At 49.5% G+C, this 16,101-nt stretch overlaps 7 protein-coding genes across 7 annotated transcripts; 4 read left to right on the top strand and 3 right to left on the bottom strand.

Moving 5' to 3' along the window:
• Positions 1–792: 792 nt before the first annotated feature.
• On the bottom strand, positions 793–1,756 carry PENARI_c002G02290 (esterase/lipase family protein; the record flags this gene model as incomplete). The annotated part of the gene is made up of 5 exons (XM_022627291.1): positions 793–1,128; positions 1,179–1,238; positions 1,289–1,511; positions 1,567–1,643; positions 1,703–1,756. The coding sequence occupies 5 exons, from the start codon at positions 1,754–1,756 to the stop codon at positions 793–795; spliced, it is 750 nt and encodes a 249-aa protein (XP_022492303.1).
• Positions 1,757–2,564: 808 nt separating this feature from the next.
• On the top strand, positions 2,565–4,217 carry PENARI_c002G12212 (putative amino acid permease; the record flags this gene model as incomplete). Its single annotated transcript, XM_022627979.1, has 1 exon — positions 2,565–4,217. The coding sequence occupies one exon, from the start codon at positions 2,565–2,567 to the stop codon at positions 4,215–4,217; it is 1,653 nt and encodes a 550-aa protein (XP_022492227.1).
• A 142-nt stretch (positions 4,218–4,359) lies between these two features.
• Positions 4,360–5,465, bottom strand: PENARI_c002G07685 (homocysteine S-methyltransferase family protein; the record flags this gene model as incomplete). The annotated part of the gene is made up of 2 exons (XM_022627665.1): positions 4,360–4,500; positions 4,566–5,465. The coding sequence occupies 2 exons, from the start codon at positions 5,463–5,465 to the stop codon at positions 4,360–4,362; spliced, it is 1,041 nt and encodes a 346-aa protein (XP_022492792.1).
• Positions 5,466–5,780: 315 nt separating this feature from the next.
• Positions 5,781–7,637, bottom strand: PENARI_c002G00596 (uncharacterized protein; the record flags this gene model as incomplete). The annotated part of the gene is made up of 3 exons (XM_022627182.1): positions 5,781–6,259; positions 6,328–6,910; positions 6,972–7,637. The coding sequence occupies 3 exons, from the start codon at positions 7,635–7,637 to the stop codon at positions 5,781–5,783; spliced, it is 1,728 nt and encodes a 575-aa protein (XP_022492319.1).
• Positions 7,638–7,887: 250 nt separating this feature from the next.
• On the top strand, positions 7,888–9,938 carry PENARI_c002G06312 (putative pyruvate carboxylase; the record flags this gene model as incomplete). The annotated part of the gene is made up of 2 exons (XM_022627566.1): positions 7,888–7,934; positions 7,985–9,938. The coding sequence occupies 2 exons, from the start codon at positions 7,888–7,890 to the stop codon at positions 9,936–9,938; spliced, it is 2,001 nt and encodes a 666-aa protein (XP_022492389.1).
• Positions 9,939–10,354: 416 nt separating this feature from the next.
• On the top strand, positions 10,355–11,677 carry PENARI_c002G11709 (putative inositol 5-phosphatase; the record flags this gene model as incomplete). Its single annotated transcript, XM_022627940.1, has 1 exon — positions 10,355–11,677. One exon carries the CDS (start codon positions 10,355–10,357, stop codon positions 11,675–11,677), a length of 1,323 nt encoding a protein of 440 aa, XP_022492805.1.
• Positions 11,678–13,197: 1,520 nt separating this feature from the next.
• On the top strand, positions 13,198–13,472 carry PENARI_c002G03416 (uncharacterized protein; the record flags this gene model as incomplete). Its single annotated transcript, XM_022627367.1, has 2 exons — positions 13,198–13,275; positions 13,350–13,472. The coding sequence occupies 2 exons, from the start codon at positions 13,198–13,200 to the stop codon at positions 13,470–13,472; spliced, it is 201 nt and encodes a 66-aa protein (XP_022492164.1).
• Positions 13,473–16,101: the final 2,629 nt, after the last annotated feature.

Below are 16,101 nucleotides of genomic sequence, written 5' to 3' on the forward strand. Positions count from 1 at the left end.
TTGTGGTATAACACCCAGGCCCCCTATTATGGGGTGCGACCATGGCATACCGTACCCACCGTCTCGAGCATCCAAATATCTCGAACGGTGTAACTTTGAAGCGTGGGATAGACCACTTGAGTATTCAGAAATGATACCATTTCCGCAAACAAGGAAAATCACACGTTTGGTATCACATTTCTCAACATGCTACCAATTCACTCTCGGTCCTCTATAAACCATGTGGATAAGATGCTAGATGCGTATCAACTATTGAGGGTAATACAAGGTTTGGAAATTTTCGTTCAAAACATTATACAGAGTCGAATATGCCTTTTCCAACCCTCCACCGTCCCACTGAGAAGGAGAACATATACCCGGGTCAACTACCATTGATTACCAGAAATTGTCGCTTTATCTAAACGCGAGGCAACTTCTAAGTCCTTTTTTTGGATGAGAAACTGCAAATTCTCATACTTGCAGCGCGGAGTCTATCCCTTTGTAAACGGTTGCTGATACGTAGATGGGTTCATAACGTTGTGAAATGAGTTGCCGGTCTTCAAGGCCAACTGTTTGGGTTGACATATCTATCGAAGAGTGAACGTTGAGGATTCAAAGACAATTTATGTATGGTTGGGTAGTGACCCTCTCTATATTGAATGCGTTATGTGAAGCAGATACACTTTGAATAGCATGTAACCTTTATCCAGGTTCGATTCGAACTTGTTCATATCACCATGTCGAGCATCAACAAATATATGCGCAGAACGACCTCCAGGAGGAAACGAAGCAGGCTAGTCAAGATAAATCACGTCAGTAAAGCGTGTACGTTATAATGAGCGACGTATCTCTCACCTTATCCGATGTACCGGCTTCCGAAGAATTAGGTCTCTCGTGAACAAACAACGTGAAGTATGCTTCGCTGATTGATGAGTAGCCCTGCAATGTATTGACCAACCAGCATGCTTCTTGGTACGTATCGCTTGACTCTTGATCAGATCCTTCCATGCTGGTTAGGTAACTCTGTAATCCAAGTATCCTCGAGTCTAACTCGGGTGTTCCCATGAATACCACTCCACGGGTTGACATCCTGATACTGGGAAGATCCATGGTGGGAGTTTCTTGCGCCGCGTCCGAATAAAGTAGCGCCTGAGATGATAGTTAGTGGAAACTATCCAGTTCAGCATAGTTTCACATACACTCTTAACTATAGTTCCTCCCAAACTATGTGCAATGAAGATGATAGGACGCAATGTTGTCTGCGTCACATACGTTAGTCCTTTATAATGATAGGACCAATCGAGCTTACAGATGTTGATGATCTCAGATCCCACAAATCCAACGCAAGTTTCTTCGAAACCTCATGATGAGACGCTCCACTATCTTCGCCTCCATTTGATGTATGGTAACCCCAGGAAACAACTCGGGCGTTGGGTATATCAACCGGCAACAGGTCTCGAAGCCAATTTACTCCATTGGCTGCTGTCCATGATCTTTCACGGTGGCCACCTAGGCCGTGAACAGCAACAAGGCTTTCATTCCTTGTAAGCTATACTGAAGCTTGGAGCTAAGAAAGGGCGTACTTACTCCACTTTGGAGTCTGTTCCTGGGCCGTCGTATAACAACTCCAGTCCGTTTTGTTCAGCGTCCGGTGAGCGCCGTGACTATGACGAAGCTTGTCAATAAAAATGAATTCCAGGCATCTTACAATTATGAGTCTCACGGCCTTGTTATTCAACTTATTCTGTTTGAACGAACAACACCATGACCAGGGCATGGTTTAGTGCGGTTTAGGTGCGGGGTTGAAGATGGATGGAAGGTTAGCGTCTATAGAGAATGATACTTATACACTTTCATTATGCAATGTCGCTGTCTATTCACATTTCACCAAGAGTTTTCTTGTGAGATTAGTTACAGCACGTGTTTCTACTGCTGAGTTTAACCCGTGAGGTCTTCTATTTCTCTGTTGAAGGCCAATTTTCCCCCGAATCCAGACATTTTGAGGATGACACGTTCTTTCAGCTGCATCATATCTCTCCCTTATATTACAAGTTACTATAGCAAGCAAGTGACTACAATCGAACACATGTATTTAGGCTTCCAAGATCTACAACCCAATCGGCTAAAAGATCTGACGGAAATAAGGTTGATTGCCTCAGGCTTTATATGTTGCCTTAGGATCTAGGTGTCAAACTTTAATCCAAAAATTTTTTGTCCCTTGCATCGGCTTGCCGAGATGTGGCATGGCATATGTCCATGCAACCGCAAGTGTCTTCAGTCACCAATCACTAATGACCGCGGGCAAATCTGAAAGGATTCGATATGAAACCACTAAGCCACAAATTTGCCTTCTATCGCGATTATGGCGAACATGAAAAAGTTAGTCAATCGCCTCCCCGAAAGTGGAGCAGACGGCCATACAACCCAATGAGTCTCCCCGCCGTAGATGGTGTGGAGCAAAATCATTGCGAAGACGGGCCCGATGTCGTGCTCCAGGGCGATTAGCTCGGAACAAAAGGAATGTTCCTCCCGTGAGGCATTTCCTCTTCCTCAAGTTTTTGGAGTATATTCGACAGGACTCGACCATGACACACGACATGGACAAGTCAGGCTTCACGGACGACAAGGTCCAGCCTGCTCCCAATGCAGACTTCGACGAATACGATGTGAACCCCAAGGCGGAATTCGAGCTCAACGTCGGCGGTCGCGCTGCGCTACAGCGTCGCCTGCGGAATTACCAGGTCACCATGATCGGATTCTGCAGTGGAATTGGTACTGGTCTGTTCGTGGGGACAGGTTCTGCATACGCCAAAGCCGGTCCCGCTGGTTTGCTGCTCGCTTATATTATTGTCGGAGGTGTGCTGTGGTGTGTGATGCAGAGCATCGCCGAACTCGCAACCCTATTCCCTACTGCTGGATCTTTCCCTCACTGGGCAACTCGGTTTGTCGACCCGGCTGTCGGATTTTCACTCGCAATTTCATACGGATATTGTTACACAATCGCTATTGCCTCAGAAGTGTCCGCGGCTGCGGTCATTGTTTCATATTGGACGGATATAACGCCTGCGGTCGTGATCACGATTGGATTGGTGCTTATTTTGGCTATCAATTTGATGAGTGTGCGGTTCTATGGCGAATCAGAAGTCATTGGAGGTGCTGTGAAGGTCCTTTGTTTCTTGGGCTTGGTGGTCGTCTCGATCGTGATTACTGCAGGTGGCGGACCCAACGGCGAAGCCATCGGCTTCCGTTTCTGGAACAACCCTGGACCGTGGACGGATTATAATGGCATTACAGGCCCGTCGGGCCACTTCCTCGGTTTCCTGTCATCTTTCGTCAATGCCTCGTTCAGTTTCATCGGTGTCGAGTGCGTCGTCATCACAGCATCTGAATCGGTTGACCCCCACCGCGCGATTCCCAAGGCCGCCCGCCGAGTCACCTACCGTATTGCCTTCTTCTACATTCTCGGTGCTCTTCTCATCGGCCTTATTGTGGACCCAAGAGCATCCGCCCTGGTTTCCGGCTCCGACAACGCGAACAGCTCACCTTTCGTTATTGCCATTTCCAACGCCGGCATCAACGCACTCCCTTCTATTGTCAATGCATGCATTCTGGTTGCCGCTTGGTCCGCCGGTAACTCCTACTGCTGGGTCGGATCGCGCATGATCGTTGCCATGACCACCGACCATCAACTCCCCCAATTCTTTGGACGCGTCAACAAGCATGGTGTGCCATATGTGGCTGTCATCACTGCTTGGCTCTTCGGCCCATTGGCATATCTGAGTCTTGGCACCGGCGGTGCCGCTCAGGCCTTCACCTGGCTTCTGAACCTGAGCACCGTCGCTGGTCTGATTGCCTGGGCCACCCTCTGTTTCTGCTACATTCGCTTCTATGCCGCAATGAAGAAGCAGAACGTTTCCCGAGACACAATCCCATGGAAGGCACCTCTTCAACCTTATGCCGCATGGGTGGGATTCATTGGTTCTACCATTATTACTTTGGTTGCCGGTTTCCCCGTATTCTTGAAGGGTAACTGGAACACATCCGACTTCGTTGCATCGTATGTTGGTATCCCTATCTTCATCGTTCCCATCATCTGCTGGAAGCTCTGGCACCGCACCAAGTTTGAACGTGCTGCCAACATCGACTTATGGTCGGGACGTCTTCAAGATGGGGAAATCATGCCACACGAAAACCCGCATAACAGTGCGTGGAGAAAATTCGTCGACTGGCTGTTTTAAAATGACTTAAACGATGTATTATATTTTCATGCCATGCAGTGCAGGCCATTCAACATGAGCGGTTTATAAATTCATTTAATTTTCAACCATATTCTGTTTCAAAGACATTGTAAATGATCCATGCTTCTGCCATGTAGGCTGATCAATTGATTTGAAACTGCTCTTTGAGCTTTCTGATATCATGGTGAGAAGCTTTGCAGCATCCACCGACGAGGAACTCCTTGAAATGACCCCGGTCATAAGCATCGTTGACCACCTGGGCCAATCGTTTTTCCCAAGGTTCCTAAAACCAAAGTCAGCAAATCCATCACTCAAAATACCCAAAAAAGGGCCATAATCCGGACTCACAGAAACCCTCACATTATCACCCAACCCATCCGGCTTCTCCCAAACCTGCGTAGTAGTATTATAAACCTCCCCATTCGTCCCATCAGGATACAAAACCAAACAAGGAGCAGTCCCAACAATCCCATCCTTAACAGCCCCATCGACAGCAGCCCCAAACCTCTCCACAAGCCCAGGAAGCTTATGAATCTTCGTACAATTCATCCCAATCCCCCAAGGCACGCTTCCTCCCTCCAAAGGCTCGACTGCCGCCCGCACAACACCCTCAATAGAACTCCCATCCGGCAAAAGGCCCTCATCCCCAGGAAAAACACAAGCAATCCAATAAGGCGCCGTAATTCCCGAATCACGAATCGCGCTCCGAACAGCCCGAACCTCATCAAGCCTGGGCAACGTCTCAAAGGCAACATACTGCAGCCTCCCCACCAATCTCCCCCCATCAGCCTCAACAAACATCCTCAACCTCTCCAAATGCCACCTATACAATGCCTCCTCACTATCATGCTCCGCATCGTACGCACCACTATACTCCTGCCCGGGAATCATGCAAGCGCCGTACGGCCCCAGACTCAGCGCAACGGCAGCGGCATCCCGCACCTTGGCTGCTTCAGCGATGTCTACCGAGCGCGTTAGGTATGGGCCCACCGCGCTGGCGGGGATGCCGTCTGGGTGCGTGGGTGTTTTCGTGAGCGCGAAGCCTGAGGCGGAGACTTGGTATGTTGCTGTTAGGAGGATGTCTACTCCTGCATTGCCGAAGTCTCGTTGGCAGGCTTCCAGTGTTGTTGGGTCGGTGACTAGTAGGTCGCTGGCCCAGAGGGGGGTTGTTGCGCTGTCGAATTTTATGTTGTATTGGTCGCCTAGGGAGGTGCCTAGGCCTCCGTCTAGGATTTTGATTGTGGCCATTTTTGTAGGATTTGGGGTTTTTGAAGTGTGGTATGTGGTGAAGTGGGGGATTTATTTCGATATCGGAGTAGTTTGATGGATACTTCTTGGTTATGTAATCTCCCGTTTCTAGGTCGCGGTAGAATGCTTATTTGAGGGGGAATTGTGGGGATGAGATGGAGTTTATGTGGAAGTGCTGATATTGGCATTGCATTGGAGGTTTGTGGTCTGGACTCTAGAAGATAGTTGGTGATGTGTAGGGAATGGTTGGCTGCACATCTGCGCACCAGCCCTACCCTCTCTAATCCAACCTCCAACTTCACCACTTCGACTAAATCAAGCAAAAGTAGGTGAAATCTTCCCAGAAGCCCGATCCGCCAATCTCTCTCGAATAAGCACCTCGTAAACATGCTCAGCCCACGAACAACAGACTTTTCGCGTATCCTTCGGATCAATAATCTCCTCAATCCCAAACGCATTCGCCGTGCGCACCGGGTTCATAAGCCGCAGATACTCCTCTTCTAACTCTTGATACAGTTCTTCCTTCTTACCAATCTTCTCGGCTTCTCTCAGTTCGTGTCTATGGCCGACTTCAATACCTCCATCGAGTGGCAACGAACCCCATTGCCCAGACGGCCAAGCAACCTGCATAACCGGATCCCGACATCCAAGCATAACACCACCAGCAACACCGAATACGCGCCGCGTAACCACATTAAAGACCGGCACGGTGGTGCTGAAGTAAGCCTTAGCGAGTTCAACGCCCCAGCGCATGGTAGCGGTACGCTCCGCAACAGTGCCAATAGCATATCCCGCTTCGAGTACATAATGTCAGATCCTATCACCAAATTCGGAGAGTGGGGGGATGTATAATTCCACTTACGGACATCAAGGAACTGCAAAATAGGCAAGTTCATCACATCACACAACTTAAGCAGCCGCGTGAGTTTCTGACTCCCAGCAGCATCCAATGCACCACCATTCACTTCACAGTTAAGCGAAATAACCCCAACAGGACGTCCGCCTAGACGTGCAAGTCCGCCGATAGCAGTCCGCCCCCAGAGGGCACCGATCTCGAACCAGGAATCCTGATCGACGACTGAAGTGATGATCGTCCGGGCATTGTACATGCGAGCTTGGCGTCGGGGGATGATACTCCGTAGTGCAATATCTTCGCGGTCTTCGGGGTCTGTGCATGGAATTACTGGGGGAGCCTCGCTGCCCGAGTTAGGGAGGTAGCTCAAGACGACCCGTAATTGTTCGTAGCACTCTGCCTCGTTGGCAGCGAGGTTGTCAATTGTACCGTTCATACAATGGACCATTGGACCGCCCAGATCTTGGAAGTCCAGACCTTCCTCGAAGGTCGCGCCCTCGACGACTTTGGGGCCGGCATTAAATAGAGCGCCGATATCAGCAGCCATTACGGAGAAGTGACATGATACGACTCTCGCGGCACCGAGTCCAATCTGCAAGTCATCAGCAACCCCATTCATACAAATCCCACAACATCGGAATAAAGAAACTAACCGCAGGACCAACAACAGCCCCCAAATTCGGAATCCCCATATTCAACTGCTGCACAACAAACGGAAAAGAAGCAACATGGGGCAAATAACTCCACCCTTCCTTCTTAATCGTAGTAACACTCCCACCCCCCGAACTCCCATCAACAAGCTTAACAACCGGAATCCGCAACGCAATAGCAAGTTTCTCAACATAAACCGTCTTCCCGGTACTCGCACCATCAGCATGTCCAGACCGAATACTGAAATCATCAGCCGTGAGGAGAACCTTCCGGCCACGCAGCAAGCCCGCGCCTTGGACGTTATTGCTCGGCACAAAGGCTACGGGCTTTTCGCGCATAGGGGCTGTTTTGGCCCATGTTACTGTGCCGGATACGGAGCCGATTTCTGTGAAGGTGTTTGCGTCGAGGAGTTGGTCGATTCGTTCGCGCACCCATAGTTTTCCGGCTTGTTTTTGGCGGATGTAGCCTCTGTTTTTGGGGTCTGGGGTTGCTGCTATGGTGCGCAGGTTGTTTATTTGGGTTAGGACGTCTGAGTGATCTGCTGGCAGGCGGTTTGCTTGGGTCTTTTTTTGTTTGGCTGGGGATATATGTGATGAGAGTTGGTTTAAGCGGTTTGTGGCTTGCTCTTTGCTTGCTCCTGCTGGAGGTGAACTGTTGTTTTTGGCCATTGTAAATAGATTTCTGTATTTTTTTTGTTCTGTTGTCCAGTGTAGAATTGGAGATATAAAGATGGGCGCTAGATGGGGTGAGGGGGTGGACCTTCCGAGGGCCGAGGTCCCTTTTGGGTTATAAGGATATTTGGGAGTGTCAAGTCGGATTGCAATTGATGTTAAACTTGAAATATCAGCACCTATTTAATTCCATTCGAACAGTGTCTCATATCTTACGTGCAATTACATATACCCCGGCTACTTCCCCATGTCGTCCCCGCACTCACCCATCAAGCGATTGTTGGTCGCAAACAGGTATGAACTCATTCAAAACACAATGAATAGGTCCCTAATGAACCAAATAGAGGTGAAATCGCCGTTCGCATCCTCCATGCGGCACGGGAACTACCCGAAAAGGTCGAGACATTTGCACTCTACACAACAGACGACCGATCACACTGCGATCTAGGCCGACCTCAACAAGCAATCCAAATCCCATCAGCCACCTCCTACCTGGACATAACCCATCTAGTAGATCTAGCCCGCAAGTACTCCATCGATGCCGTCCACCCGGGCTATGGCTTCCTCAGCGAAAGCGCCGAGTTCGCCCACCGTATGTGGCACGAAGCCGGGTCAATCGTCATAGGACCAGGCTGGGAAAACCTCGCCCGAACAGGCGACAAGCTTCAAGCGAAACAGCTTGCGAGGCAATGTGGTGTCCCCGTTTTAGAAGCCATGGCCCAACCCACCGCTAGCGTGGATGAAGCAGGCGCTTTTGCTCGAGGGGTTGGGTTTCCTGTTATGATTAAAGCCGTTGATGGAGGTGGTGGGAGGGGCATTCGGCTTGTGCGTGAAGAGGCTGAGTTGGATAATGGGATTCAGCGCGCTATTGGGGAGTCGCCTTCCAGGACGGTGTTTGTCGAGAAGGCTGCTGTTGATGGGTTTCATCACGTTGAGATTCAGATTGTTGGGGATGGGACGGGGCAGGTGCGGCATCTGTGGGAGCGGGATTGTAGTGCTCAGAGGCGGTTTCAGAAGGTTGTTGAGTGTGCTCCGGCTTTGATGCGGGATCGAGGGTTGGTGGGGAGAGTGATTGAGTCTGCGATCAAGATGGCGAGCCATATTCGCTATAAATCGCTTGGGACGTTTGAGTTTCTGGTCAGTGAACTGCGTGGGGAGTTTTATTTTTTGGAGATCAATCCTCGTCTTCAGGTTGAGCATACTATTACGGAATCTATCAGTGGGATAGATTTGGTGCAGACGCAGCTTTTGTTAGCGCAGGGATATACATTCAAAGATTTGGGTCTTGGTGGTGAGACTAACGCATTCGAACGTCCACCAAAGGCCTTCTCGGTTCAACTCAGACTGTGTGCTGAGGACCCGAGCAACAATTTTGCTTTGAGCATTGGCAAGGTGAATCGGTTCAGCGTCCCAAGCGGACATGGAATACGTGTCGATACCAACGTCAATATCACCGGTTCCCCATTGATCGTGGGATCCAATTTTGACAACCTATTGGCCAAGATCATAGTCACTGCACCAACCTGGGAAGCAACCGTGAGAAAAGCCCAGCGAGTTTTGGCTGACTCCCGGATAGACGGGGTGAAAACTAACATCAGTCTTCTACGGGGAATCGTGGCCCATTCCGATTTCATGTCCGGCAGAGTCGACACACAATGGCTTGGGCTCCATCTCGAGTCTGTACTGCAGCATGGTGAGAATATATCGAAAACTCTACAAACGCAAGAAGGATCTGCCGCCCCTTCGCAGGCAGCCACACAGAGCGCGCTGCCAGCATCCAATCTACTATTCCGAAAGGGAGATGCATGGTCCATCACTTTGGAACCCCTTTCAAAGGATGGCCAACACGCAGACAAAATATCGCACCATCTCCTCCTCTCTCGGGTTTTGCGAAATGAGTTCCCCTCCTCTCTCGCCGCCGAGATCGAATATACCACTCCAATTTCTCGCACTGCAATCCCCTACCGGATGAAACTAGAAACAACCTCAACAGCCGCGTCAGCATTGGTCTCCTCATCACACCGACGAGGCGATATAAAGAACCCCCAACACATCGTCCTCCCTCTCTCTGGCAAGCTAATCGAGATCCTCGTGACAGATGGCGAAGATGTTGCCGAGAACCAGGTTCTGGCTTTCGTCAAGCAGATGAAGATGGAGCTGGAGGTGCGCAGCCCTCGTGCTGGACGGGTTAAATGGGTTTATGAGATGGAGGATGAAGAGGAAGATGTTGCAGAGGGAATGTTGTTGGTGGAATTGGAGCCAAGTGTCGGTAATGTGGAAGTGAGAGGGAAGTTATAATATTAAGTAGTAGGTTGGATGTATATAAACAGTCGAGTCACCTCAAAAAGCAAATTGGGAGAAAGCAGATATCAACAGCCAATCAGCAATTCCAGCTGTTTGATGTTCCAGCATCATTGGTCTAGTGGTAGAATTCGTCGTTGCCATCGACGAGGCCCGTGTTCGATTCACGGATGATGCACATTTCTTTTTGATTTTTTTCTTTGTTTTGGCTATGAATGAGCCATGTGTATTAGAAGTAGTTTAGTTTTCGTTTGTTAATTAACACAGTTCCTCGTAGGGAATAAATATCCCCTAAAACATAAACCCAAGGCAGTGTTTACTTCGGCGGTCAACACGAGTCAAGTGACGTCATCCTATCTTCCCAACTCACCTTTCTCCTCTCTTCTGTCCTGTGACTCCAGGTGGTTTTCAAGATGGATGCCCTTGGTATCTACTGTCTGACCTTTAATTGTGCAAGAAACCTTGTCGATGTCGACCACTTCGCGCAGCACTTCTTCGATGCGCTCCCCGCGTCAGGTGCGGGGAGCTCCGCACCAGACATGATATTCCTCTCTCTACAAGAAATCGCGCCTATCGCCTACTCGTTCCTCGGAGGAGCCTACCTCCAGCCTTATTTCGATGCATTCCGACGTGCAGTCAGCAAAGCGGCCGCGCGCCGTTGGGACCACCACTACGAGAATTTCCTCAGCGATAGCACGGGCATGACGGGCCTGATGCTGTTCGCGCGCTCCGATACCCTTGAGCATATTGCTTGGAAGGACACGGCACATGTCGGATTGGGAGTTTCGGAAATGGGAAACAAGGGTGCCGTCGGGGCTCGTCTGGGATATGTTGTGGAAGGCAATCCATCAAAGACCGTTGATCTAACTTTTGTCGCGGCGCATCTGGCCGCCATGGAGGATTCCTTTGAACAGAGGAATATGGACTGGAAGAGTATTGTCGAGCGCCTTGTGTTCACCCACTGCCCGGGCGTGCAACCAGAGTCAGAAGTGAGCGAACATACCGGCCTGTTGAACGACGCAGCCTCGGCACACTCGGATCACAGTCGTCGCGATCTCTTCGCACCAAACGCCTACCTCTTCGTCGCCGGAGACCTGAACTACCGCACCTCAAACACTGGACCATCCCCCGAGGAGATAGTCCATTTCCCACAACGCAGCGCCGGCCTGGACGACCCATCGCACTACACGCACCTCTTGAAGAACGACCAGCTCATGCGCGAGATGCGATCAGGCCGAAGCTTCCACGGGCTAACAGAAGCGCCGATCGACTTCCCCCCGACATACAAATACTCTGACGCAGCACGCGAAACAGCACGACAGGGGCTGGACACGGACCAGGAATGGAAATGGTCCAGCCACCGCTGGCCCAGCTGGTGCGATCGAATCCTCTACCTGGACACGCCCTCGTGGGTGGGCGAAGGTGGAAAAGTACAAATATTCGCATACGATGCACTGCCTCTCTTTGCACAGTCAGATCACCGCCCCGTTGCGCTCGTAGCCTCGGTGCCGCTGAGACCCTCTGGAGAGAATCACACGGGACCGGATCTCCGAGCTGTGGCTCCGTTTTCCATTGATCCGAACTGGCAGGCCAGGCGGGACATGGCGCGTCGGAAGGAGATCGTGGTGGGTGCTGCTGCGTATCTGGGCCTGACCTGGGAAGGGAACCGACTGTTGTTTGTCTTGGTGGGGGGTATCTTCGGAGCTTGGTTTCTTCTTCGATCTATGGAGGTTTAACGTTTCGGTTTGACAGGGCATAATCTTTGTTTGGGTGTTTTCGGAAGAATGTCATGCAATACTGTTCGCCTGAATCGGTGCTTTAGTTCTTCTCTGGTATTTGTAATGTTGCATCGTCAGCACTCAAGGTTCCAGGATTACCCGGGCCCCGTGACGATTCATCAGATAACTGCCCAGGTGTAGACCGGCTATCGGCTGCTGGGACAACCCAATGATAAGTCTTGGTTTGGCAAGCCCAGAGGGTCACATGAACCGAGCCGATCCGAAACGGTCTGGATGCAGAATGCAGGTAAGATGGCGCTGGATGAGGTCACCGGCTTGTAAACCTCCGATTATCGCTTCGGGCAATGACTGCAATGGCTGAGACCACCTACATGTACGGTGTAGGCAGATGTCTGGGCAGCAGTAGAAACGGAGTAGTCAAGTACAAAACTTCTGGAACATGTTCCTGCAGTGGAGACCAGCAAAATTGCATCTCAAAGTACCGTCACACCCAGGACCACATGAGCCATTCAAGTGACGCAGCTTAAACATCGGCCACGTCGACCTCTCACCGGAACGCAGTACGACGCTTATTTGCCAAGCAAGCGTTTCATTAGAAGTGTCAATAGTCAAGCTTCTAGATCTAATCATTCCATGGCATTTGCCGGAGCGGGATGGGAAAAGGAAAAAAGGAAAGGGAAAAAAAAAAAAAAAGAAAAAAAGGCCTGGATCCACAAGCCTCCACAGGGATACTAGGATCTAGGATGAAAGGGAGAAATCCAGAGCAAATCTGGAATGGCCGCGTCAAAAGGGTTGAATTGGATTGTTGGTAAGTTTCATTGGAATTGGCGAATAGAGTAAGATAGTAATAGGGGGTTGTATCCCCTAGGAAGGGCCTGAACATTCCCCCTAGATTGTTAAGTTACCGATTACCGATTACCTACATGTACATACGGTGACAGGGCTGATCAGGAGAAGATCAGAATGTTCCATGCAAACAGGCCTGATGGGGACAATCGAGGAATATCCCCTGAGTTGTGGGGATGTTTCCAGAACAAGAGGCCCGAGGCCTTAACTCGAAACGGCTCTAAAATTACGGGCTACAGTTCGTATAAGCTTAACGAGTGAGTTTCGCATGCAATAGGAGATACATAGTAAGGAGATACTTTAGAGTATAAGAAAATACAGAATATTTCATTTTAGTCTGGATTTAAGAGCCGATCAAACCATCTCCGGGAAGGGGAGATCTGTAAGAAAAGGTAAAGCGTCAGAGAGAGATTAAAGAAAATAAAATAAAAAAGAAATAATGGAACCCTAAAATTTCTACAGGTCTAAGCCATCTTTTTGAGCCTCTGATATAAACCCCGTCTCTTCCTCCGCCTTGACCTCTTAACTCTTGCTTTCTCCATCCCCCTTCTATTCCCGACGTCATCGGTCTAACGCCTTTTCTTTGAGATCCCTTTGTCTCTTTGATCATATTACTTCTACACTACTACACTACTACACACCACACCACACTACTTCACTACACCATCACCATGTACTCATGCGCCAACTACCCCCGCGGATGCCGAGGCCGTGTCAACAGACAAGGAACAAAGTGCTCTGACTGTGTGGTATGTTAACCTAGAGTCGAATCTCTATTCTATCCTCTCTATTCTTTCTAGAATATATAGCTAACATCATCCAGTCCCTCAACTTGCGCCGCCCAGCGTCAGCTTCTCCATTTTCCCAGCCGCGCGAGTACAAGCGCATGTTGCCTTCAGAGCTCTTTGGCGAATCCTCAAGCAAGGCACCCGAGCCCCAGCTGTAATGAGAAGCGTGCACTCCGGGACGGTCCGGAAAACCACAGCTGCTAAGATACGATCGTGATTTCGTCCTGCTGGCTGGGACCTAACGCATGATCTCCGGCTGTTTTCCTTTGTCTCGCTACTTCTCTACTTCTCCGTGTCTTTTTTTGCCTCTCTCTCTCTCTATACCTCTCCCTCTCTCTCTTCCCCTCCCTCTCCACATCTCTCATATGCATCGCCGGGAGTTTCTTTGTCATATCTAACGACGACGGCCATCTACTCATCTACTTTTGCCATAATTTTCTGATTTGCACCCCCCACCCCCACTCTGATCCTCATCTCTTTATCTCGCTTGACTCTTCCATATCCGCCGGGTCGGTGTGGAAGGGTCCTTGCGCGATTTTCTCATCTCTCCCTGGGAAAGCCCGGCATGCATGAACGATCCGTCGACATTTTCCTTTTTCGCTCATTTGGGTTGTTTTCTTGGGGGAACAAAGACCGGCTCTCTGCACTTTTTCGCATTGAGGATATATAGAACGCATTTTGCATGGATACCAACGGAAACATGGATCTGCCACTGGTGGGCAGTGGCGCTGATGGATTGGGGGCTCTCCAACTACCTACAGAACGTGGTTTACCCCTTCTCCTTCTTATTTTTATTGTCTATTTCCCCACGCATACGTTTGCTTGTGCGCTGATGTTCTTCTTGGGTTTTTCTTTGGTTATGTCCTATTTTTGCCTTTCTCTTCTCTTTGTATTTCTTGTTCTTTTTCTTTGTGACGCCCATACCCCCTGTCTTCCTTTTTATTGCGCTCATGCTCCTAGTGCTAGATACCTTATTACCATCTGATATATATGTTTTATTTGATTGTCCTTATACCATTGATGTCATGCATTCCTTACCAGTTTACACTAAAAGTCCAGGCTAAATGAGTGAGGCTCAGCCCTGCAGATCTAAAACCGTTGTGAAAGTTTACTTTCTCTCCCAGCCCCAGAGCAACTGGGGCTGTGAGCCTTTTTGGCCCCCAATGGCCCAAGGCCACTCTGTTTCGAGTCTGACTACTATTTCTATTTGTATACACTTCAGCCGCATGAAACAAACTCTCCATACTTAGAAACACAGCTCGTGTATGCCCCGCCATTCGCATTCCCATTCCCATCTTGAACTGTTTCATCCTACCAAGCATCAGCCTCGATCTAGCCTCAGTCTATTTTCTGTCACGTCTATCCCAGGACACCGTTTGCGCATGTTTTAGATGCTAGATCCTAGTGCCTGCCCAGACTGTGGATCCGTGTCTGTGTTGTCCCCTGCCCTCTGGTCCCCGGTCCCCATGGCTTGAGCTGAACTGGCCCTTTGACTGGTTTGTGGTTGGTCATGTCACATCGGACTAGGCAAAAGGATTCAAGAGCAATCTAGATCTGAAGTACGTGTCTATGGGAGGCTTCGTGCTTGGTGCCACTCCCTGTCGATCTTTTTGGGCGCTCCTTCCTTTTCTAGCTATTGTTCTTGGGTGCCTGGATTTGGTGTCTTATCCTTGGCCTTGGCCTTAGTCTAACAGACAGACTTACACTTTCACTGCCCAGTACTAATACGGCTATACGGAATACAGAAACCCGATTACGGCTGTATGGTCTCTCGGGCGATGGCATACTATCTGCACGGTGCAGGATCTACCGGGTCATGTGGCCGGGAATCGAAAATCCAGACCCCTTCGTGTTCGGAGAATTAACGAGCCCACACCGGGGCGTTCAATAGCCCACCTGGGCAGAGTAGAGTGATTGTTTTGTCACACCTGTTAGAGCGCCGGTATCCGAGGACAAACGTGCTCAGGGAAAAAAAAGGGGGTTACCAGGGAGAGGGGAAAAAGAGAGACAATTGTTGTCGATCGCTTGTTTCACAAACACATACTGTACTTCGTACCCACCTGCCATTGGCATGTCCACATTTGAAACTATTGTGCTGATTATTGTCAGGTAGACACAATAACGGGAGAGGGAAAAGAAGGAATCCACCGAAAGTGGCTGCCTGACTGCGCAATTATCGAGGAAGTCAGAGCCCAATGCTACAATGCCCAAAAGCAGGGAAGAAAAACTAAGTAAAAGTGGATTCCGTTAGAGACATTCCACTGTTCGACTGACAGATTTCTGAGATGTAAAACAAGCCTGGTGGAGAGAGCTAGGCTGTCTAGTGTCTAGTGTGTCTTCTAGCTGATTCTTCCGGGCTTCTGTGCTGTTGCTGCATACGAAAGAATAAAGTAAAATCAAACCCAAAAAAAGGACGCTAACTTCCCCTTTTTCTAATCTGCTTTTTCGGTATTTCTTGCCTGCTTTGTGTCAGCCACAGCATCGATCGTCCGTTGTTTCAGGGTAGAAACTGTGGGGATTTTGCCACGCCTCCACTACGGGATGTCTCTCCCGTTTTCTCTTCTAGAAGGGTTTGAGGAACTGGCTGTGGCTGGGTGTTTGGTTCCCCTATTCTATGGATCATCCCGTATTCTTCTTACAATTGACAAGAGAGTGGTATTCTACCATTAGTACGGACTAGGAGAGAGCGGAAATTCCGAAATTGACTTCATTAATCTCTCTAAATTGCTGCCTCGTTATATTGTCTACTATCCATCGAATTAAATGCCGTGGCGCGTATGCACATGT

This window comes from Penicillium arizonense (assembly GCF_001773325.1).
Source record: "Penicillium arizonense strain CBS 141311 chromosome Unknown PENARI_contig002, whole genome shotgun sequence".
NCBI classification, from domain to species: domain Eukaryota; kingdom Fungi; phylum Ascomycota; class Eurotiomycetes; order Eurotiales; family Aspergillaceae; genus Penicillium; species Penicillium arizonense.